We start from the raw sequence: 25,075 nt of genomic DNA, 5'->3' as shown, positions 1-25,075 counted from the left end.
TAGATATCATCATGTTGATTCATTTACAAAATTGCAAAAACATTAAAAAATGCTTGGTGTCAAAAGTGATTAGTCAGAGTGGTTGTCTTGCCGACCAAGTCATACCAACATTTCTTTAGAAACGGTACATACCGGTACACAACTGCTTTCTCTGCTTAGCACTTAGCATTTGGGAAAGAGTATGGTTGCCCTGTTTAATAAACACACACCACTACCATTGGAGTAACTCCCTGCTGTAGTGATTGCACAACTGTGTGGCCCAAGGGCTGTTGAACCAGAGATGGGCATCGCCCTATTTACCATCCAGTATGAGAAAGAATATGAAAACTAACTTTGGTGTTGAAGGTACGGCTGGTTGAACGACGGGAGTATTTCCCACCCCATCCGCTCGATCCGTGACGACTGCGGCCAGGTCGGAGTGAACCATGACGGCAGCCATGAGTACAGCTCCAGGTACGACGTTTGGTGCCAACCCAAGAACGGAGACTTCAGTAAGTGGAAAATACATCTTCAATTGATACCTTGTAGTTCAGTTCAGTTCATCCTCAGTGAGGTGATACCAGCTCCTCCACAAGTTCCTGACAGAACAATTTAGCTCAACATCCCAATGACATCCTACTCAATTACCTTCTCAAGTGTCAAAGAAGGGCAACCACATCTACCACTTTCATCCAGTTTCCAGAGTATGGTTAATCCACTCATTTCCTTGTTATGCATAACATGACCTGTGAGTGACAACCTACTACATTATATACAGTTATTAATGACCATTGAGATCTGTGGCATGTCACCATAAAGTTGGCCACTTGTTGGTACTGTGCAATCTGACTCAATATACCCCAATAAAAAATGTAGCTTAAGAGATACGTTCATATTGCATGTGGGATCATCATACATGCAGTCTAAGCAGCCTGGTCTGAATTAGGTTGGTTTGAGATGGATTTTGGATTTGTATGAGCAGCATCAGTTGCTTTATTTTTATCACTTTTTTCCTTGTTTGGTTTTAGACCTTATTCTAAGGTGCACTTGTATACCCAGAGAGTTTTGCACATGGTGTGTGTGTGTGTTTGTACGTGTGACTGTGAAAACTCATGTATTACACACGTGTGATGGCTATGGAGTGGGACTACCAATATTGTTGAATTTAGAATGATTGTTTATTGATCATGAACACAGTCTATATAACTGCAGTTTTTTTAAAGAAATCCTAACATCCCATATTAAAGAGTTCTGTTGTTGTTGTTGTTTCCCAGCCTGTAATTCAGTGAAACAGTTCACCTGTAACAACAAGCTGTGTATCCCATACTGGCTGGTGTGTGACTCTATCAACAACTGTGGGGACAACAGTGATGAGGATGACTGTGGTGGGTTTCTTTCGTATTTAATTTTGGCTAACATAATATGTGTGTGTCATCACTATTCATATTCACTAAGTTTTAACTACAGATTTTGAACAATATAAAGATTTAAAAGGAAAGGTTTATATATTCTATACCTTATATTGTTCAACCAGAATTGCCAACCTTTGGTTGTACATTTATAGACACCATAGACAAGTACACAGCAGATGATTTGGTACAACTCCTGAATCTTGAACCTTTTTTTACCCTTAACTGTGTTACATTCACAGGCCATGTGTTCTTATACCCTGGAAACCAAATTGCATCATCTGTCACCTTCCTTGATGCGAAGGCAAGGTGTGAGTCTGTCGGAGCTCGTGTTGCATCGTGGGAAGATCTGAGCTTCACCTGGCGCCATGGCCTGGACATCTGCAGGTAGCTTTAGCCTCTGATGGTTCAGTTGATTTGGTCAGGACAGCTGCAGTTCTAATGTAATGTGCTAGAGGGTGCTGATAGCTGGCATAGTTTGGCAAAGTGTTAACAATCCTAGTTTTTTTTCATTCCTGTTTTTTCAGCATCAGTTTTATGTAAAGAACACCATGGTTGGACCAGCTTTGGCAACTGCAATAATGATTACTTGTAGGTCTATCTAGATCTTTCTACATGCTCATCAGTGTCAGAGGTGACTAAACTGGTATCATCTGTATGTGCAGGTATGGCTGGTTAGAGGATGCCACTGTGTCTCATCCAATCCACACGGCTCGGGAGGGTTGTGGAGAGGCAGGCATCAACCATGACGGGAGCCGTGAATACACAGAAGGTTTTGATGTGTGGTGTGAGCCAAAGTCTGCTGACTTCAGTAAGTGTTGTATGATGTTAGTTTTTCTGCATCACTCAGAGTGGAAGAAATACTTTTTTTTGCTGTGTTCTGCAATATTGAAGAATTTGGAAATACTTTCTGCAAATACACAGTTAAAAGACCAGTCGATATCTATACCCATGGCATATACAAAATTGGATGTTGTGACACATTTTACATGCAATGGGAAAAATACATGCAAAATTATGTATAAGATAGCCAGTAGTATTTACATAAAAAGCTCTTAAACACAATTAAATCCCTAGCCTGATTTTTTCAGTCTGCAAAATTGCTTAATTTTTTCTCCTGCAATATTGAAAATGTCTCTCGCAAAATTCAGACTGCAGATGGGTATTTCTAACACTGTTTATAGTAGTTGACTTTGTCTTACTTAATATTACAACATTACTTTCACTTTTTTGATTTTCTAAAATTCTGATTAAGAAAGAACTGTGTAAGATATTTTGGAGATGAGTCTGTTCTTGAATTTTCAATGCCATTCCTCTATGTCTGCCAGAATTTATTTTTTGCAGAAACTGTAAAAGTTGTTGTCAATGTTATTTTAACTTCCAGGTTGTTCCAAGATCAGCCAGTTCAAGTGTAATAACCACCTGTGTATTCCCTACTGGCTCCGTTGTGATGGTGTCAACAACTGTGGAGACAACAGTGATGAGAACTGTGAGGGAGGTGTTGATGGTGGGTTACTGTGCTGACATTTGCATTTAGTACAGATTTATCTACATTTGGTAGCCCACTCAACTGTTAAGAATACGTCATGTGTATGATAGGTAAAGTTTCTGTATTTCTGTAATTTTTGACAATTACTACTAAGTCTTGTACTAATAATTTTCAAAACAACAGTATTACCACTAAATTGTGCCTGATCCTGTAATATGTTGATGTCTGGAAGATGAACCAATTATTTTGTCTTGGTGCAGGACCAGGAGAGGTCACCATCACTACCAGCAACTACGTCTTCCTGTTTGAAGGAGATGGCGTGTTTGATGCTGAGTTGGACACGGATCTGTACACATTCCTGGAGGCGACAGCAAAGTGTGCACAGTACGACTCCACTCTTGCCACATGGGAAGACCTGAAGGAGGGCTGGGATGCTGGTCTGGACCTCTGCGTGTAAGACTCAGTTCTATCATGTGTTTTTTTATGTTTGGGGGATTCTGTTGGACCTCTGAACTGAAAAAGAATGAGAATGAAAAATTACACTACTGTTACAATCAAAGTGAAAAAGAATATATTCATCCTAGCAACAGTAGTACTTATAGTTGTTGATTGTTTGAACCTGTAAACTGGGAGATCACATGAGAATAAGATGTCATAATAAAAACATTTGTCCATCTCTTACATCCATTGATAATTTCATCAGATTGGTGAATGATTGAATAGCAAAGTTCTTAATTTACAACAACTTGTTTAACAAGAGCGATCTCTTGTCCACCCGAAGGCACGGCTGGTTGAATGATGCAACGATTGCCCAGCCCATCCACTACCCCCGTGAGGTGTGCACCACTGCAGGTGTGGATCACCTGGGCAGCCTGGAGTACTCCATGGAGTTCCACATCTGGTGCAAACCGGACACCTTCGTCGGTAAGGACGTCAAGTTACCACTTTGCGTTCTTGGACAGTTAGTATGTAATAGTATCAAGGCCACACCAGTTCTATTTTTGCTTGTTAGATATTTTTTTTAATTCTGAACAGTTACTGCAAAACTAACATGAAAAAATATTCTGATGGAAAATTCTACACATTGGTATACACAATATTAGAGAATATAGCCAGATTCATGTTTTCCTTCTTGCCCTCTGTCTTCGTCTTGACTACTTACAGAATTTTGCTAAGAATGTCTGAGAGCCTAGTAGGTTTTAGGGAACCCATGACCAGCAGTTAACCTTCCTTTTTCTGGCACAAGTACAAAATGTATGTGTCTCTGTTTCAAACTTAACCTGTTTTTGTCATCCCTCTGCAGTTTGTGAGAAGATTAATCAGTTTGGCTGTAAGAACAAGCTGTGTGTGCCATACTGGGCCAGGTGTGACGGCATCAACAACTGTGGGGACAACAGTGATGAGGACAACTGTGGTGAGGTTTTACTCACAAAGTTAAAGATGAAATTCAATGTAGCTTACATGTACCTGTACTGGCTAAACTGAATGAGAATAAAAATCAGGAAATGTTGCTGACATTTTATTTTTTTAACTGCTACTTCACTGCACACACTAGTAGTGAACATAATTGTTGCTACTTTCTGTTAACCAGGCCATGTGTTCCTCTGGCCTGGGAAGGAGACAGACAAGTCTGGTCTGGTGAAGTTTTGGGATGCTGAGAAAACCTGTCAGGCTGTGGGGGCCAAACTGGCCAGTTGGGAGGACATGTACAAAACCTTCAATGCTGGTCTGGACATCTGCAGGTAAACATTTACTTGACGTGTATCACAAAATCAAGAATTAGTTGTCATAAATTAAACAAATAGAAATGGGTCGATACAAGAAAATACCAAATGACCAAAGATTCTGTTCATTTTGTCCAAACATGATCGAAAAGGAGCACCATTTTATAATGGATACATCAGCACCTATTGCTGTTCACTTTTCTTCCCACTTGTTCAATTGATTTCAATACGTTAGATCCTATAGATAAATTCAATTACATTCTCAGGGGAGATAACCAAATGAATACAGCATTCAAATATTAGGAAAATACATTAAAGAATGTTTTGATCTTAGAGACCACTTGTTAGATAATAGTTAAACCTTTATTGTTACCGCATATTTCTGTAGTAAGATGACGTTATCCACACATGAATTAAGTTTTGTTAGATCTTCAGTTGTTCAGTAGAAGACCATACAAAACTCCCAGTACTTTTTGTTGTGTCAATAAAGAATCTCTTTAATTCATTTGTAGTTATCCCACATAGTTCAAATATCACACAACCATATAGTTCTATCAAGTCAACAAGATTGTGAATTGGGTACATTTTAAGATATGGAAATGTTGTTATTCACACCTTAAATCTCATTTTGCAAAACTGTCAAAACTAACCCTAGTGCAGCATACATGTAGAAGGTCATGTTTTACCATGCTGTTGTCTGTACACAGGATGGCGTGGCTGTCAGACAGCACCACAGTCCACCCCATCCACACAGCAAGGGAAGGCTGCGGAGACCCCGGCATTGTTCACTACGGCAACCATGAACTGTCCTCAGAGTTCGATGTCTGGTGTGAGCCAGTTCTGTCTGACTGGAGTAAGTTCATTCTTGTTTTGTGGGTTAACCTTTACTGAATTCAAAGTAGCTGTTTGCTATTGGGTTACATCTAGGTAGCAGTGGATATTCTTCAATGGATATCCCAATAAAGTATCAAGTATCAAGGTAGCAGTAATCTTTCAAACTGAATCATGAAAATTCTGAATCAAAATTTTTGTCCGCAAATAACGTTTCATTTTTAGTAAATTTCAGATTGAATAAATTTTTCCATCTGACATTTATCAAGAGTATTATCTTCCAGTGTATACAAGTCATTACCTTATTACATAATTCAAAATTGAAAAACATTAAACCCTATACTGTAGGTGAATATTTACAAAACATGTTTTGCTGTAACATGTTTCGCTGTGTTTTTATATATATTATTCATGTTCAGTGTGCAATTTTTGTAGTCAAGTAACCTCACAATAACTAATTGTATTTATGATACAAGTCAGTTTATGTCTTAATGATGATGTGAACTGAACTGATATCAAGTTAAACCTGATTTGTTTGATTTTTTTTCCTTCAGGTTGTAAGAAGATTGACCAGTTCAGCTGTGATAATGGCCTGTGTGTTCCACACTGGCTGGTTTGTAACGGCATCAACAACTGTGGGGACAACAGTGATGAGAAATGTGGTAACCCAGGTACATGATCCCCATTTCTTCATTTAAACTCGTTCTATTACACTGTTGAAGGCAGGGTTCCAGTACTCAGTTTATGCATATTGACAACTGCAGGTCCTGGAGTTACATGTATGTTGCAAGGTTGCCGGTGACTGTGCATAATATAGAACAATGTTTATTCACAACCAAAGAAGCCAATGTTTTGGTGACCATCTGTTTTACTGAGGGAGATGACAGACCATCTCCAAAACATTTTACAATTTACCAACCTGATAAAAGGAGATCTATGCATATTGTTGCAAGAATCTTTTGGAAAAGATGCATTTCCTTTCAGTTTCTTTCATTACCATATTGTACATGATTATACATTGTACATGATGATTGTGTTTGTACAGTTAGTGATTAGGAGAAATTGTAAGAACTTGGATAAAAGTCACCAAATGAATACAAAAATAATTATTGTAATCTGCCCCCCTCCCCTTCCATCCAGCTGGCTTGGTGACCTTCCTGATGCCCAACGATATGATGGACCAGTACTCCACCCCTTACCCAGACGCATCCGTCATCTGCAACGGAGTAAACGCAGAGGTGGCAACCGTGGATCAGCTGACTGCAGCCTGGAGAACTGGCCTGGACATTTGTCGTAAGGTATAAGATGCACATGTCTGACTGTAAAAATGGATGAAGCTTATAATTAGTGTGTAACAGTAATACCCATGTCAGATTAAAATTTTGTAGGATGTTTGGCTAATTCAGCTTGAAACTGCATTAGAAGGGCTGTCAGTATCAAAGTCCAAAGTATTCTGTATGAAATGTAATGTATCAATGGAAAGAGCCAAGTGCCTGGAGATGATCTATTAAAGGAACCTACAATGTAGTCATGTTGTCCAATGCTTAATTTTATTTCTTAACGCTATACTGTAATAATTGTAAACATCCAAACTAGAGTGTCCTCCATGTCTCGGTTTTTGTAGTGCTTGATTGCCCAATGTATGTCTTGATGGATTTGAGATCAATGACCATTTACATTGCAAAATTTGCCTTTGTGATTATAGAAAGTTACATGATTGTTTGAATTTATATATTGAACAACAAACTTGCAAGTCTGTGTCTAAGATATCATGACACAAAGATATAGAGTATGTATTTATCTTTCTTCCCCCACACCACACCAGGGCTGGTTGGATGGTGGTATTGTGGGGTTCCCTCTTCATTACCCACGTGTGTCTTGTAAGGAGGACTACGGCTCCGTCACAAAGATACAGAACTATGGAAACCAGTTCCAGTTTGACCTATATGATGTCTACTGTACCTTCAAGGACAGCAGCAGCAGTAAGTATCAAATCTTATCATAAATGATTTTATTTTATAAAATCAATTATAATTAGTTTCTAGTAAGAGGAAGGATTTAAACTCATACGCACAAGTATTTAAACTTCTGTAAAGTGTAGAAGCTTTATACGGCATCCACAATATTTCTTGTTTTTTGTAGGTGCTAACTGAAACGTGTCTTTGAAATGCAATTAACACAGATTTCTGTGCGAACACATTTATTGAACCTTAGAAAGCTTCCTTGCAGTTTATATATTTAGCACTGACATTATTTTTTTACTCTTCTACATGTATATTTGGGGAAATTAGGCTTGAAAGTAACTTGCACAGTCTTGTAAGTAGTGTAGGTCTCACCATACAATGTATGTCAACTCAAATTTCAGCTTGTGAAAGTGTTGGACAGTTTACCTGCAAGAATAAGCTGTGTGTCCCCTTTAAACTGAAGTGTGATGGCATCAACAACTGTGGGGACAGCAGTGATGAGGAGAACTGTGGTAAGTGTTCCCATTTTGCTGACTTTCTGATCATGATGAAATGATGATAAATTCATGATATACCGTGTAGTTACAGTAAACACTCATTTCATGTTTTGCCAGACCAACGTTATGAGTTAAGTTGTCTTATAGCTAGACTGTTTACTGTGTACATTTTACATCCAGTAGTTAGACATGGATATGCACACAGTCAAGATAACTATTCCAACCCTTGCTCTAAGACTTTTTGTTGCTCTTATGTTTAATTGTCTCATAGAGTTATTTTCTTTACATGCTGCAACATTTGTAGCTGCAGAGAATGTACAACACTAGATAAGCCAATGTCTAAGCTTATCTTACATCTCCAATGTCCTTCCATAATGTTTCCTTTATCATAACTAAATCCACTGACTGAACTGTCACAGCACCCAAGCTGGTTTGCACGGATGATCTTGCTGAAGAAGATTGCAGTCTGCTGCTGCAGCTGTTACAGGCTCTGCTGGCAGACATCCAGACAGCCAGTGACAAGCTTGGTGGAGGTGGAGGTGGAGGAGGGACAGCTCCAGAGGAGGCCCTCAACCGGCTGAATGACCTGTCTACGCAAGTTCAAAATTTGAGGGTAAATGTTTGCCTTTACAACTGCTGACCTGATGGTGCATTTTGTGTCTTCGTATTAAATTTTTTCAAAACATGATGCAAATGGTATTTCTTATAAACATGATGCCAATGGTATTGTACCCGGGACATGTCTGGGCATGTGCCCCAACGTTGTGCCCTTGAGAAAGGCACTTAACAAAATTTCCTCACTCCACCCAGGTGTGATTGGGTACCTAACTTCGGTTGGGGAAAGTCGTATTGAGGTCACCTTGTGGTGCTGAATAGCAGCCGCACAGACCCTTGCGATAGATGCGTGTATCATGTGTGTTATTTGATTGTTGTGATTTGTATTCATTATTTTGTGATACTCTGGATCAATTTAGCCATATAAAGGCTGCGACTCACTGCATACTGTTCTAGCAAGGTTTTTGTGACCTCTTTGAAAGCAATTGAGCATCCTAAAGTATATTTCGTTGTCCACAATGTAGAATCAGCTGGGCGACATATCTGCCCCGGCTATACAGAAGCTGCGTGATGCCATCTTCGAAGCAGATGGAGAAGCAACTGTTATTGATAACAAGGTAAATACAAACCCAGCAGAATTACATGATGATTATAGAACAAACTAGAATTCCGAGATCTCATACCTCCATGAAATATGATCTTGATATGTAAATGTAAATTTCTTCTTTAATTGTTCAAATGACCTCTGCATTAACATGATATATGCATCGTGATTAGGGCTGCGGACCGGTACACTGTACCGGTCCAATACCGTAAAAATCGTTTCGGTACAGGTCCAAAATACCGGATCATGAAGTAACGAGTATATACCGAAATAGCTAGTTTACACCATGTATATGACTAAAGATAGGTAAATCCTACCACAAAGACGAAAAATTAGCACTGGAAAAGACGTAAACACCGTCGGATTGATTTGAGATCCTCAGTCTCACGAGACATCGCGAGAGTGTGGCTGATCCAGGGTTGTGATTGGAAGATACTGACAAGTTGTCAACACTTTATTATTGTTTGTGTCATGATTGAAAAAGTGAAGAACACGTGTTAATTTGTCAAATTGTTCAGGTACAGGTACAGGTCCGGACCTGTACCTAAACCTCTGTACCGGTACTTGTACCTGTACCTGATGTTGCGTTTAGGTACGCAGCCCTAATCGTGATGTATGTTAACTTTTGATTAACTTACAGATGTCCCAAGTATGACATTCTCATCATTCACCATTACGAAATCATAGAATTTTCACATTAATTATGCAAATTAGGTCATCATTTGCATAATTAGTATCTGTTGAAGTTCCGCCTGCCCTAGGTTACATAGTATAATGTAAAACACTGTAATTATAGAATTTCCTCATTAATTATGCAAATAAAGTCCTCATTTGCATAATTTACATTTAATTATGTACATCTCTCTCTCAGCTACCTACACACCAAAAATAATGAAAATATGTTGTTCCTGTCTGGACTTATTGGCTTTTAAACATTTCGCCAGAAAGTGCCCTGCAGTTCCAGAACAAGCCGCTAGGGGGCCCAAACTCATATGACTTCTTCCCAAGCACGAGAGCTACCTTCCATCAAAATTTCATGACCCTAGCATGTCCAGATCGCGAGATATCAAAACCGGAAGTTGCGCTGCAGTACCAAGGGAAGCCACTAGGGGGACCAAAATCTCATCATTTCCAGTTTTTGTCACACCCTACCAACACACCAAGTATGAAACCAATCCATCCAGGCGTTCTTGAGTTATCTTGTTGACCAACAGACAGACAGAAGGACGGACGGATAAACGCAACTGAAAATATAACCTCCATGACACATTTCATGGAGGTAATTAAAGGAAAATTAATGTTGCATTAATACAATTATTTTCTCTGGCTACACCTGATACACAGTGTGTTTTTTTTGTTTGGTTTGTGTGGGTGTGTGTGTGATTATTTTGAATTTAAATTTGTACACTGATGTCCCTTCAACATTCCTTGAGATTATATTTTGTCATCACTGTAAAATTGTTGTAACTGTTATTCTGTGGTTGTTGATTTCAGGGGACTTCTGTGGCAGGAAAGGGGACCACAGAGAAAGACAGTGCAGACCAAACCAACAAGAGGGCAATTGATTTAGAAGCTCAAATAAAGACACTGAATGACAGGATCGGTGAGTGATACATTCGTGTATACATTTACATGTATTTTCAAATTGGTACGTAGACGGTCAGTCAAATTTACTAACTAGAAGCTAGTCCATTCAGATTTGAATTCTGTGATAGCCCCCTTATTTTTTTAGGCAGATATGCTGTTCAGCACCAAGGACAGGTACACAATGGGTGAACTTGTTTTTTAAAATTCAATCTGAAAAATATGATATTGAAACATTTCTGTTTACCAATTTGTAAGATTCTGAAGCCAAACTGAACTGATGTTTCTTCAATTGTTACTCTGTCAGACAAACTGAAAGAACAGCTGGGTACAGATGATACAGATGGTGGCACCAGTGCCGGGGACCTTGACGAGGCACTCACGATCCTGGCTGAAATCGAAGGACGGAAAACAAACGATGTTAACTTTGAACCAAACAAGAATGCAGCAGATTCAGAGAAGACTGAAGTTGACAAACGTAAATATTCTTTTAAATTCTTTTCTTCTATTTTCTAAAATTCTTTGCTAAAATTGTGAAATTATTCACAACTACATCACAAGTATAATTAACATAATTATTATATCACAGCTTGTGTAGCTGCGGTCAAAAAAGATTTTTGTACATTTACTACATTTAGCCTATAGACTGTTCAATGTATTTGTCATAACTGCAGATTTTGTTGTTGATTTGTAATCCCCAAAATAATCCATGACTGTACTTACTGAAGCTTATTAAATAGTTGATTCTGCTGTGTTGTTTGACAGTGAACACTCAAGTTACTGACTGGCTTAAGGAAAGTGGTCCGACTGGGGTCATTGTCAACATGGAGGCAAAGATAAACACTCTGAATGACAACCTGAATGACATGGGAGAAGCCATCGACAAAGCAAATGAAGCGGTATAACAGACACTTCCTTCCTGTGGCTTAAAGTAAAGCAGTGTGGATACATTAAAGTAGCTTGTAAAATATTTAAGTTGAAAGAAAACAAATTCTTCAGAGGAAAATGATATGAAATGTACATGTAACTGCATTCTATCTACATGTATGCGATAAAATTACATTTTCTGCAATCCACTATATAATCCAGTGTCTTCTTTCATGTACATGTAGTAAAGTATGATGCTCATAATGTTCTTGACCAAGGCCAATACATGTACAAATGAGTACTGGTATGTTAATGTCCTGGGTTGAACAATCCAAATCCTGTCATTTGTCCTTCCCAGAGTGATGAGGCTGCCCGATTGAACCAAGTAAATTCTGACCGCCTAGCTAACACATCTCGGCTGGACAGTGCCAAGGCTGCAGCTGATGACCTGACTGACACAGTCAACACCGCACAGACAAACCTGGAGGAAGCCAAGAAGGCTTTCGAGGAGGGGAAAGCAAACAAGGTTATGATTAGTCAGTCAGTCTTTGCTCTCTACTCTTCCACAGTGCATGAGAGTTATAACAAACAATGATGCACTGTTTTTCTTACTTCAAGACATTCACCTACAGATATTCCCAGGGTCTTATTGCTGAGTCATCAATGAGTATAATGCCTTTAATGGAAATTGTCCTATAACTGCATAATGATAGTCGGCCATCCTGCCTGCCTAAAGATTCAAGACTCAAACCTTAATAACTGCAAGACTAACTTTACACTTCAACTTTAAAAATGTTTACTGACTAAATCCTAATGATTGTATTTCTTTCGCCACAGAATAACATTGATGGGTACAAGGAAAGGATTACAGAGGGCAGAACCAAGGTGCAGGAAAAGATGGACAACTTGGGAGATCTTGACGCTATGGAAGCAAAGGTGAAGCAGGCAGAAGAACATGGATTGGAACAGCAGGAAAAGTACAAACTCGTCCAAGAAAAGTAAGTAGAGCTTCTTGTACAATGAAATTTCACAATAATTGTAATATTATTTCTACCGTCACCTTGTGGTAAAATCACAGAATAACAAATAACTCTTCACACATTACTAGTAAATGGTTTAGATGAAGAAGTTAGGAGGAGTATGAATAGCTTTGTTGTTAACTGCTGGTACTTGATCATGTTTAAACTTACCCTCATCAGGTTGAAGGACAGTGGGGGTGATATGTCCCAAAAGGCAATGCAAGCAATCAAAGCTTATGAAAATGTTGTGACAAAGATTGACGAGGCAGAGGCTGCTGCTAAGCTGGCTAGGAAGACAGCACGTGATGCCAAAAAGGTTAGTTGTGCTGACAGATTTGGATAAAGGAAAAATTAGGTAACATTATAATTTATTGTAATACAATGTCATGTAGATATCATTGGGTAGTATGAAAATGGCATTCACAATTTTATGATTGAGCAATCATATTTTATTATGGACAATTCAATTTCAATAACTAACTATTAGCAATGTAAGGTTACATCTACAATTTGCAAAATATCTGATTCGAAGTCTTATTATATAATAATGTCTTCAAATATGGCACGGATCTTTTGTTAACATTTTACAATGTACACTTTGTAATGTTTAGAGATAATGCAATGTACTCTGCTACTATAACAATTATTTCTTAAGTTTGTATTATGATATGTAAACAAGCCTGACAATTTAGCCATTCTACTACTACTGCATCTAGACACCTGTACAAGAACATCGGTGTTGATTATTTGCCATGCATGCCTTTGTCACCTTGACAGATGGTGGAGGATGGTAACTTTGATACCACAGCAAGGACAACCAAACAGGAGAGCGAGGCCAGTCTTAAAAAAGCCGAAGACCAGAGAGATGAACTGAATGGTGTGTATCATCTTCTATATCTTATTCTCTAGTACAATGTACTGTATTGCGCCTTCTATGTTTCCCAAGATCTATTTGACAATTCGGGTATATCTGTGCTCCATGGATTATTCAATCAATTATCAGGTTCTTTCCTGACTGGTTTAATGCTTTTCCACTCACTGGTTAAGACTGTGAAAATGAAAATGTCCCCATGCAAAAGAGAAAGACTTGGCTAAGTGTGAAGAAGAAGAATGACAAATGGTCTAAAATTATGCATGTCATAATTCTAAAATGCCTTTGTTGTAATGCTGACTGATTATGTTGATAACTCTGCTGTAGACTTGAAGCCCAGGCTTGATGCTCTAGATGTGGCCACTACTGACCTGGAGACTGGTCTGCAGATGGGCCATGACCAGCTCCAGGCACTTAACGATGAGCTCCTCAAACTTGAAAGTAAGTTTTCACTAAGATTAGAACTGCATTGTAGGATATTTTAGAAACTAAGGTATGACATACGTCATGTATGTATGATTTCATGTAGTGAAGCATGGGGTACAAGGGGGCTAATAGAATCTGGAATCAAGTGGAAAAACTGGATAAACATTGAAACAAAGCAAGCAAGGTGTTTTGGAAGTAAGAAGATACGGATGGTTCATGTGAACATCTGGATAACTCCCCTAGGCCTACAGCTGGGGTAAAGCACCCAGCGTATGGTACTGCATACAATATTACTATTAGTAATTGTACCAATGAGGCAGAAAAATACAGTCAAAACTAACTGATTTCCAAAAGATGTACATGTACATGTAACGTTACAACAAATATATTGTTACCCTGAATCATTTTGTATGTACCAGGGTTAAGACTTTCTAGAGTTTGCAGAGAAGGAAATAGCTCTACTGTAACTGCTTTGACTGTATGCCACATGTAGGACAAGTGTTTTGCTGAACATGTAGGTTCTATAATTCTAGTATATCATAATAATTGCATCCAGGGCAGTTCTATAAACCTTAAAAATGCAATACCTCCTCTCTTTCCTCTAACTCCAGGTCCTAACCCCGGTGTTGACCAGGCTAAGATCAATAAGGCTGGCAAGCGAGCCACTGAAGCAAAGGCTTCCATTGAAGACATCATATCCGGACAGTATGGGACTGACCAGAACCTTGATGGAGCACTGAAAAGTGGTAGGCCAGCACATCTCTTGTCTCACTCCATCAGCACTTGTTTTGTACGTATAACCCTTGTCCTGTTGGCATTTTTTCACAACATTTTCAAATAATTTGATGTCATAGTCTGTGGTTGCATACTTCTGCATTCATTGCATTTTGCTGCAGTGTCATACTTTGCACAAGAAATACCACCACATTGTACATATACAGGGCACTATATAGATATAAACATGGTGCAGTATGGGCTTCACAGGACAAGGGTTAATATGTACATTATATACTGTATTAACCCAGCTCAGGATTTATGTTGTTATATGATATTTGTCCAATATATGTTATGTTAATATCTACATGACTGTATGTTATATTGTAATATTTCATAAAACCCTCAGGCCTGTGGATTCAGTCCTCAGTTGTTTTGTTCACACTCAATCACAGTAATAATGATAATGGTCTACATGCACATGCCATTCTACATGGTATGTTTCTTTATCTTAAGTTGAATGTAAATCATACATCTACATTGTAATATCCAGCAATCAACATTGTCTAACATGTAATTAGTTCTGATTTGATGGTCTATTTCTTGTCCTCCACTTTGCTCACAGTGAAAGAGCTGGAAGATGCAGCTGCTACAGGAGGTGGAGGAGGGGGCGGCGGCCTCGGAGATATTGACAACACTTGTAAGTCTCCAGCATATACAAAATATAATAATTGCACTGATGATTGTATGGCCATAAAAGCTCAGACAATTTACAAATGAAAAGATTTCTTGAGCAGCTTTCCCCATAGTAACCCTCTTACAAAATGTATCTGGCTACAGTATCTCAACAATAAAGAAATTCCCTTCATTCACTCATTTCAACTAACTCTGGGAAATTGTGTTGCAGTGGAGTCTTTGCGTGCAAATATAGCCAAGATCAGTTCACTGAAATTGGAGCTAGAAGGCGAAATAAATAATAAGAACACGGAAATTAACACCTTCAAAGGATCCATCGATGTGATACAGAGGATGATCCGGGAGGCGAGGGCAACTGCAAATGGGGTCAGATTTCCTTCTTTTAATCATCATTTAATGCTGCAGCATTTTGCCTTTGGTTTTCATCAGACATTATTAGCATTGAATCAGATGTAATGTTTGCTGTAACAGCAGGGTTAATGTGCAGCCAATTTTAAGTAGTTTTTAGTCTTCTTTGAAAGTTACTTTTCACATACCTTCTTTAATTTTCATGTCATTCCACCATGATGTTAATTTTGCTGTATCATGACTCTCCTTTGCAAAGGTCTCAGCACTGGAGCTAGCAAAGTTACGAGTAAAAGAAAACTCATGGAATGTTCATTATCTTCATTGCAGATCAACAATGTTCCCATGAACTTTGGTGGTAACACAGCAGTCCGACTGGACACCAGGAGTCAACCTCTGGACAGCTACTTCACTGACAACAAGAATGTGTTTGACATGTCCATGGCAGTCAATCATGTGGGAGATGGCACAGTGCTATTTATTGGAGACCCAAACAATGTGAGCAACTTCAAATTCACTATTACAGTAAATATTCAGGACAGCTCAAAGAGTTAGGTAAAACCATTGTTTTATACTTTTTATTAGATAAATCCATGCCACAAACAAGTATTAATCATCATCATCACATTTAGCTTATATCAAAATCTATTATCATTAACTTCTTTAAGGTTCCTAAAAGGTTGTTTAGAGCCTCTAAGAATCATTGACAGAAGCATTCAGGTTTTATTATGTAGCCTCACACCAATCATGCCACTTTTTTTTAAATGAAGTGCTGTGGGCTAAGGCATATAATATCATTCTATAGATTACACATTGAACACATTGAGATTACATTGTTGCATCATTAGGACTGCAATCCCTATTGCTAGTTTACATATTGGCTCAGAAGTTTGATGAATGCCTGAGTCATTGTGATCTAAATGTACAAAAAGTCATGTTGATCAATCACTGTCAATTGTTCACTGTGATGTAGGCAAACGCTGACTATATTGGCCTGGAGATTGTGGATGGAAGGCTGAGAGCCTCCACCAACCTTAATGGTGGTGGTGGAAGCAACTTCGTCTTTGGCCTACTGAGCTCAAATGTACTGACTTCAAACCAGTGGGAGACGGTCAGGCTGGAGAGGTGTGTTGAATGGGTTGATATTGCTTACCTGCAGATGTAACTTCCAATCATACTATAACTCGTTTCCACGGTGTGTCAGATTCATAAAAAAAACAATCATTATGATGATCCTCATGGAAACTGCAGTAACCATGAATATATGAATTAGACTGCAGGGATGTAAAAAGAATTCAATATGCATGCATTATGGTTCAAGGGGAAAACTCAAAGTTACATGTAGTGCTGAACTTTCCAACAAACTCAGTTTCCATAGTTTTGGTTCTTCTGCTCTGCTACACAAAACTATGTTGTATTCCGAATTTGTTATACTCTAAGTCTAAGAATACTATGTTTAGAGAGCACATGCATGTAAAAACCACCTCACATTGCCTTGAGAGCATCTGCCATTTGGATGTAATGTTTGCTATTGAGTCTACATGTAGGTGTATCCCTGCATATTACATATACTGTATTGTTATAATCTAGAGGGTGTTGTTGTTTACATGTACTACTAAACTAAAGTATTACACTTTATGTACTACTGCAGATGTTTCAGCACCATAGGCAGTGCCAAAAGTTGAATACTCTAGTACCCTATAAGCTATTTCAGTCGAGTTACATGTATGTAATATATATCAATCACGACATGTTATTTGCAAATGAGCGACACAATTCAGTAAATACTACTATGTGTTACACGTTGTGTTGGGAGACAGTATAGCTATCAACAATGTTGACCACCAACACCAATCTTTCATGCTCATGTGTGTTACATCTGATGTTGTGTACATGTAGGGTTGGAAACTATCTAAAACTGACTGTTGGAGATAATGACCCACTAGAAGGTGAAGCAAACAACAACTACATCCTGTTTGACATGCCAGAGAATGGCGGCATCTGGGTGGGCGGAGTGGATGGAACTGCCGTAAGTCTTGGACATCTCTGCATTCTTCTTACCCTTTATGGTTTTTAAAATCTCTTTAATAAGACAAAGCTACATTGTACAGGCCTTTGTGTGTTATACTCTTCCAGACAAAACTGATAGAAAGTTGAAATCATCTAGCATCATGTTATTAGCTTTTCTTATGTATACAATCATCATCATCATCACATGGAGGTGATGCAGTTGGACTCACATTTTATCCATGGCCAGGCCAATTGAACAGAGTCATGCAATCAGACATTTTATCCAGGCCTGTCGATCTGCTATGTCAGCAATTGGCAATGGCTCTGGCTTTAGGTCGCCCACACGCAGCAGTATGTACAGTATAACAGGGCAATAAAAGGACAAGAACTATCAATAATATCACACATCAAGACTCTGGCAATTTGGTAACAGAGAATGTTCTCTCCTCTCTCTGCAGCTTCCATCAGGCTTGGCCTTGGGAGGTCGAGGTTTCATTGGACACATTGACAACCTGAAGTTCGGAGATGACACAGTGCCTTCTTCTGGCCTGTGGAACTTCCGAGTAGCAGACAACTTGCCAACAGATCTTCCTATTAGGGAGTACGTCCTTTTGAACATTATGATATGATCTCACTTCATGAGTAGACCTTAGCTCAGAATTTATTCTAAAGAAAAAAAGGTTGCATTGTTTTCCTAGAACTAATGGAACCAAGCACAGTAGAAGCTTCCTCACTAGATATCTTTGAACAACACAAACATGTAACAGGTCATTTAGTGTAATGTAGTCAGCTGCTGCCATGCCACTTGCCTGTGAAGCTTTTGTGTTAGGCCAAATCACACTTGAAACAGGAAGTTGTTACGGCAACCATAGGAATGTACTTCAAAATCTAACAACTAAGAAGCAGAGGAGTAACTGTTGTTTTTGAAATTACCCGAGGAGATGAACACTGCAGTAAAAATGCCCACCATGCTGCCACAGCATACTGTTTTCTCTTCAAGGCTAGGAGCAATTTTGAATTTACAAGAATAGACATAATGTCTTAGAAATGAAATGTCTCTGCTGTACAGGATGAGCACCTCAATAGTGACTTCAAACATCATGTACTTTGATGGAGGAGGCTATGGCCACACCAGGGAGAACATTGAGGTGGATGTTGGTAAAGATCGCCAGTCTATTTTTAGTGGTTCCGTACGTCCTGCAGGCCCAGATGGCCTTATCTTCCTCTATGGTGATCAGGTGAGTTATTTCCCATTTCAGGCCACACCAATTTATTTCCGTGGTTACACTCTTGAACATTTCTACAAATCTAGCAAGAGAACAACAAACAACATGCATTGGAGGAAAACTCCTGAATCAATCTAATTTTTAATTAGTAACCATGAAATTATCATACCGTGATATTTCTATTGATGTTGGTAACGAAAAGGTGATTAGACAGTAACAGAACATTAAGATGTTGACTAAATTATCTTAAGCATTTTGATGTGTTAAGTTGTGACTATTTGTTTTCCAGGCTATGTTCATTGCTATTGGGGTGCGAAATAACAGAATTGTTGCCATGATCAAGCCGGAATCAGGACAATATCATGAAAAAGAATCACCCAGTACTGTCTCTGATATGCTGCAGAAGACAAATTATATTCATGTAAGTAACATTTTAAGGAGCTACATTGTACTTTATTATAATGACAATAAAGTTGCATATTCATGCCCAACTGGGGATAAATAAAATCCTATAAATGTACATGTATGCATGATGATTCAAGATTTTTTCAGCTTTTGGGAGGTTTATTCCCTATTTTCAATATAAAAGGGGGACATTTCTCTGCTTTTGACCTTTACCAGTAACATTGATGTAGATCTGTCATCATGTCATAATGAAATCACAACCAATCTGACACATTCAGGAAGCTGGCCAGCTGAAATGTTTGACATTACAGTAAAAATTGTGCATGACCACTGATCATTTCCTGTGGTACATGTGCAACATTCACACTTAATTTTTACTATTTACCCATTCCATGACTGTGTTAAAGGCAGTGAACAAACAAGAGGCTGAGAAACACTCCTTGCCTGCAATAGAACATCTCAGTGATGGATCAAAGACTTTAGAATATACAATGTAACATAGTTTGGTTTGACTGTCTTGGTGGAAAGGATGACTCTCTTGAGGACTCGTGGGTAAAGTTCAAGGAAAAAGTGCAGTCTGTATCCATTGAGTAGTACTTGGGGATCATCCTAAGAAAAGAAGGCAACAACACCAACAAGAAAATATGAACCTGGGTTGAGATTAAGAGACTGGACCCCACATCCCACCTGAATTAGTCTGAGTACTCCAGGTTAAACTGCTCTCCCAATGGGTGAAAAAATTCCAGTGCAAAAAAGAAACTCCAATAAAAAAGCCTTTAAATGTGCCAAAAATAACCCAAACCCTGGAGAGTAGGTTAAGTTGGTGGAGAAAAGCTGCTGTAAAACTGATGGTAACAACTGGGCTCTTAGGGTTGCTACTGAACCTGCAATCAGGCAGCTACCCAATGGGATGGAAATCAATTAGAGGTTTTGCAGAAGATAAGACCTGACTAGATGCAAGACCTCCGCAGTACACAACAAATCTGGAATTATATTGATTTCTGAACAGTCCAAATGGTTTACTCTTAACTCTGGAACTGGCCAGGGTGGCATAAATGCCCACCAGTGTTTAACGTATTAATTTGCATTAACCTGGCAGCAAGTAAGTATGACCAGGGGCCTTGGTATGACTGTGTTTTTAACTTATTAAGGTTTTTTGTTTTCCACTTTTGCAGGTGGCATTGATCATCAACTTCAATGCCAACCCATGCCCAGGAGGTGTGATTTTTATGATACAAAGGAAACCGGAATGTCTTCAAATTGGAAAGATTTCTTCAGTACCCAAGAAGTTGAACATGATGGCTGACGTTGGGGGACTTGATGAAACAAAGAAGGCTAACCTTGATAGCAGGTGAGTTTGCTGGATCATACATGTATTTTTTTGAATACATTAAATTTTGTACTTTCATTATGACCATTTAACCTATTTGCCAGATGGTCTCCACTGGTACATGTACGTACGTGTTATGATCAAACACAGTCAGATACTTCTCTTATTTTTTTAATTTTTCAGTGATCTGGAATATTCTTACATGTACTACACATGAGAGGGGAGTAGAGCTGCAGCCAAATGTTTCTTTAGCATGTACATACTGATGAGTTTTTAATTTGTTGTAATTGTGGTTTAGCTTGGCCATTGTGGAGTTACAACTGAAGGTATTATTGTATAGCAAGGCTGTGTGGATCAAATATAAGTCTATTATACATTATATTGCATCAGGTCATTAATTATCCTGATCAAGACGATAGTGGTCATTGAAAATTTGATCTACGTACACCAATTCAATATTTTACTATAATGGTTAATACCAACACAGATGAACTTTCATGATAGTGTATTGCATCCTGGCAATTTGTAAACTTAAAATAGACTGTCAGTAGTTATGTATACTCAGTGAGTAAGTAAGCCCAAGATTTTGAGAAGTATGAGTTTTGTTATTGATATTTTGCTTGCCTTTGTCCTACATGTAGGCTGATGAAAGAGGGATACAAAGGGTGCATCAAGCAGCTCCAAGTGTTGGTACAGGACAAGCAGATTGTGCATGTTGGCAGCCTTGCAACAACACAGTGCCCTGTTCTGGTAAATACAATCACATGTCACACTGTCCTACTGTTAACCTTGCAATGAAGTTCTGAACACATCATGTTGTTCATTGGATATCCTGGTCATAATGTGATGTGTCAAACTTATAATTAGTGGCATTATGGCCTTGAAGTTAACCCAGAATCTAGATCAGTTATTCTTGACAGTTGGGGTTTGAACCCTCATGCAGGTGCCAGTAGTGTTATGCCCTTTGGAAAGGCACTTTACACAAATTTCCTCACTCCAAAGACAGGAAGGTGAAAATACAAATTGGTTTGGCTGTAGATGTCTTTTCAGATGAGATGTAAAGCTGGAGGTCCCAGTTGTAGAGAGTTAGGAGAGCAACACCTCAAGCACATAAAAGAACCCACCACACTTTAATATAATACTAATATGTATTTATTGATCCATCCCAAGCCTTACAGTCAGGTTGACATGGTGAAAGTATGAAAGTCATTAGTCCTGTTATGTCAGTACTCAAACATATGGGGTAAATCTCAGTGGTGACAAAATAAGCAAGTCTCTCCAATACGCTAAAACAGTTGTGTAGAACTTATTATATACATTGTTAGTCTCTCCCAGACACTAAAACAGTATAATTTTTTCATATTCATTGTAAAGTGCTTTTGAAATTCTTTTTGTCAGTTTTCGATCTCTTGAGAATAATTTCATTAGATAAACATCATCATAAATATTGGTCAATTATAACAAATGTTGCTTATTCTACAAAAGTTATACAGTCAATATACATATACATGTACATTTGACAACTTCAAAGTGCTGTGTACAGCTGTAAAATATGTATTTTTTTTTACTTCCTACAAGGTTCAAAGCCTGGAGTTCTCTGGGGTGGACAGCTATGTGAACAAAAAATGGCCAACAAGTCGGACGACTTACGATGTGTTTGAAGCCACCTTCACCTTCCAGACACAGTCTGACAATGGGGTGATGCTGCTAGCAAAGCATACCACTCAAGGGGTGGTAAGTACAACAAGGCTCCTATGAGTCCTATCACAGAATGCCTGGCTCTGTTTTTATTTTTTATTTTCTTTTGTCCTGTTGCTTCATTTTTTTCTAAAAATATGCAAGAACCAACAATCAAATTGGTGTGGCCTTAAAGTATGACACTGTAGTGATGGCCAATAAGACTACAATTCATAAGATAAAAATGTTGTTTATTAATTTCTTAGTTTGTTCTTTTTCTTCTACAATACATAGTTGTGGGCAATTTCCATGAGCAATGGTAGGGTTATTTTTGCTGCCTTTGGAGACAACGCCAATGTGGGAGCATCCCGTGTGACCAGCCAGAATACTTATAACGACAACAACGAGCATTACATCCTCGTACGACGAGTAGGCCAAATGTGAGTTTTGCAGGTCTTTGATTTTGTAACTGAAGTTCATGCGAAAATGAAAATGCTATCCAAGGCATTTGCATATTAAATAATACGTTTATGTGCAAACTTTGGTACATATAATCAGTCTTGAGCAAGCGGACTGTTCATAGGATGTGGCCCAAGTATGTTAAAGGGAGTTGGCTGACATCTGGTCATAGTTTGGGTTTGTCGCTGTTTCTGCTGCTGAGACCATTTTTGTGATGTCCTGTAAACCCCATGCTCCGCACACAGGCTGTTCCTGCAGCTGGACGACAACATTGCCCCCAACATCAACACCAACAACAACTTCAACCGAGGAACCTTTACCACCAGTGAGCTCATCCTGGGTGGACCAGACCCCAACACAAATGTCACACCGGGCCCCCAACAGCTGGTCGACAACACTGGGCACTTCCAAGGCTGCATCAAGAAACTCATCTTCAGAAAGTGAGAACTTCTCTTATCTTTGTAAAAAATAGAGAGATTTTGTTCCAAAAAAGCTTACAATAGGACTGTCACTCTTGTGTTGAGGGTAATTCCAATATCTAATATTAGGAACACATTTAGCAATATAAATATCAGTTGTACATGGAAGCATCAGGAAGCCAATGGTGCATTACAGCCTGTCTCTATTGAAGGGTCACTAAAAATTTTTTTAAGTACATGTACTATCATTTGTGTAGCATGCTACTAAGTTGGGTAAATCATACAGTAACTGCTCTTATGCCAATTAAGCTCAACTGGTACTTACTCTAGCTGCCAAATGTATGTAACAGGATTTGGTAGTAACAACTACAACTCTTGCTTTGGTTCTGTAGTGGAGCTAAAGAAGATGGACTTGTGGACTTCATCGATGCCACATCCAGCAATAACGTGAACTTTGCTGGGACATCGTGTGCTTCTAACTGACCTAGTCTCAGCAGCCATGATAACATACCAATGGAATATAAAGGGTCACAAGGCAAAATGATAGAAAATCATGCTTAACTTCAATCTGTTAATTAGTTTGAGAACCTTTTTCAATGTATTATTTCAGATGTGTATTGAAAGGATGATATACTTAATCCAGTACATCTAGACTGAGTTGAAAAATCTCAAAGTCATTTCTAACTTAGCTAAAACAGGCAGGGATCAATCTCCAAGCAGATGTTGGCAGGGCACATCATGTGTTAGGTACTGTATATGTAATTCTGCCTTAAAAATAGACAGGACGAGATTATGCCTTTTGGTGGTCAAATTATTTACTGCAGTTTTAACCAATTTGCTTCTTTCATCTTTAATTTTTTCTTTATTTCAGACAAACACAATAAAAACAATACACATTGAAATAATACAGACTCAAATATATACAAACAAAGGACATACACACAATCAAGTCTTACAGCCTAGCTGCATAATGACCCTTACGTGTAATGGAAGAAGGAGTTTCTGTAATGAGTTTTAATGTTTTATTTCCTATGATTTCAAACGTTATATCTTGTAACTCTAGTACTATCAGCTTTTTTCTTGGCTATTTTTGTAGTCATATAGTTAGTGTGATAAAGAATAACTACTAACAAACATCATGAGATATAATATGCTGTAGAGCAGTTTTACCATAGGTTCAATTAATGTTGCAGATAATTGCAATGAAAGCATCTACATGTACATGTAACGTTTTTGTCTGGAATCTTTAAATTGGTGTTTAAATCTCTTTGAATTATTGTTACATGTATATTACAGTATATCATATTGGCCAATTTTGCTCTGTAAGTCAAATGTAGTCAACATGTATGTAAGGGTGACCGGGTGACTGTCTAAAATTGTTTAGAAAGTAAAGGTTACAGCAAAGTTATATGATCACACATAATTATGTCACAATTAGCATGTTAATTACATGTAACATTAGTCTTTTGTTAACAATAGTCAGTAGACTTCTCTTCCATCTACAGCTCAACTTATCTGTGATGATCAAGCAATTTTTTTTCTTTTGTCTAAAACTTAAAGACAATTAGTCACTTGCAGTAATTTAATTGCTCAAACAAATCTCATATATTACACAATGAAAGTTTCTGACCTTTACCATATTTCAAAATACATTTAACAAAACAAATTTACTAAACGTAATTTCCATTCATAGATACGAAAAGGAATTATTACTTAGACTACTAGGTTGCTACAATGTATGGATATTGGCTATCAATAAATGCCATTCTTTGGTGATCTTGGTGTGGAGTATAAATTTTGCACAGTGCATCTTTCACACATGCGCATATTAAAGGTCAAGGTAAAGCGGAACACCTTAGACTGAGGACGTACAATGCCGATTAAAACATGCATATATGCCGCTTTACATGTATGTGTAAGCTAAGTGCATGTACTATGATGTAGTACAATGCAGCTTCACTGTCTAGTAATTTAG

At 38.3% G+C, this 25,075-nt stretch overlaps 1 protein-coding gene across 1 annotated transcript in view; it reads left to right on the top strand.

Moving 5' to 3' along the window:
• The window catches only part of LOC109469630, a 39,230-nt gene extending 14,356 nt beyond the window's left edge, over positions 1–24,874 (top strand). The window contains exons 16-54 of the mRNA XM_019768167.1: positions 346–491; positions 1,254–1,364; positions 1,631–1,775; positions 2,054–2,199; positions 2,773–2,895; positions 3,138–3,330; positions 3,659–3,801; positions 4,181–4,291; positions 4,469–4,619; positions 5,309–5,454; positions 5,987–6,103; positions 6,573–6,730; positions 7,258–7,414; positions 7,798–7,908; positions 8,313–8,506; positions 8,973–9,065; positions 10,547–10,655; positions 10,944–11,114; positions 11,402–11,535; positions 11,862–12,029; positions 12,341–12,501; positions 12,703–12,838; positions 13,300–13,399; positions 13,721–13,834; positions 14,431–14,565; positions 15,159–15,233; positions 15,441–15,595; positions 15,905–16,072; positions 16,548–16,699; positions 17,474–17,603; positions 18,043–18,185; positions 18,654–18,822; positions 19,100–19,231; positions 20,391–20,566; positions 21,187–21,295; positions 22,124–22,279; positions 22,517–22,662; positions 22,927–23,121; positions 23,493–24,874. Coding sequence (XP_019623726.1) covers positions 346–491; positions 1,254–1,364; positions 1,631–1,775; positions 2,054–2,199; positions 2,773–2,895; positions 3,138–3,330; positions 3,659–3,801; positions 4,181–4,291; positions 4,469–4,619; positions 5,309–5,454; positions 5,987–6,103; positions 6,573–6,730; positions 7,258–7,414; positions 7,798–7,908; positions 8,313–8,506; positions 8,973–9,065; positions 10,547–10,655; positions 10,944–11,114; positions 11,402–11,535; positions 11,862–12,029; positions 12,341–12,501; positions 12,703–12,838; positions 13,300–13,399; positions 13,721–13,834; positions 14,431–14,565; positions 15,159–15,233; positions 15,441–15,595; positions 15,905–16,072; positions 16,548–16,699; positions 17,474–17,603; positions 18,043–18,185; positions 18,654–18,822; positions 19,100–19,231; positions 20,391–20,566; positions 21,187–21,295; positions 22,124–22,279; positions 22,517–22,662; positions 22,927–23,121; positions 23,493–23,583 — 5,470 coding nt within the window. The 3' untranslated portion in view covers positions 23,584–24,874. The remainder of the gene's footprint in view (positions 1–345; positions 492–1,253; positions 1,365–1,630; positions 1,776–2,053; positions 2,200–2,772; positions 2,896–3,137; positions 3,331–3,658; positions 3,802–4,180; positions 4,292–4,468; positions 4,620–5,308; positions 5,455–5,986; positions 6,104–6,572; positions 6,731–7,257; positions 7,415–7,797; positions 7,909–8,312; positions 8,507–8,972; positions 9,066–10,546; positions 10,656–10,943; positions 11,115–11,401; positions 11,536–11,861; positions 12,030–12,340; positions 12,502–12,702; positions 12,839–13,299; positions 13,400–13,720; positions 13,835–14,430; positions 14,566–15,158; positions 15,234–15,440; positions 15,596–15,904; positions 16,073–16,547; positions 16,700–17,473; positions 17,604–18,042; positions 18,186–18,653; positions 18,823–19,099; positions 19,232–20,390; positions 20,567–21,186; positions 21,296–22,123; positions 22,280–22,516; positions 22,663–22,926; positions 23,122–23,492) is intronic.
• The last annotated feature ends 201 nt before the right edge of the window (positions 24,875–25,075 follow it).

Source organism: Branchiostoma belcheri, unplaced genomic scaffold (genome assembly GCF_001625305.1).
Source record: "Branchiostoma belcheri isolate BF01 breed outbred unplaced genomic scaffold, Haploidv18h27 scaffold21, whole genome shotgun sequence".
Taxonomy (NCBI): domain Eukaryota; kingdom Metazoa; phylum Chordata; class Leptocardii; order Amphioxiformes; family Branchiostomatidae; genus Branchiostoma; species Branchiostoma belcheri.
Note: the sequence above shows the minus strand (reverse complement) of the source record. Positions and strands in the feature narration are given on the sequence as shown.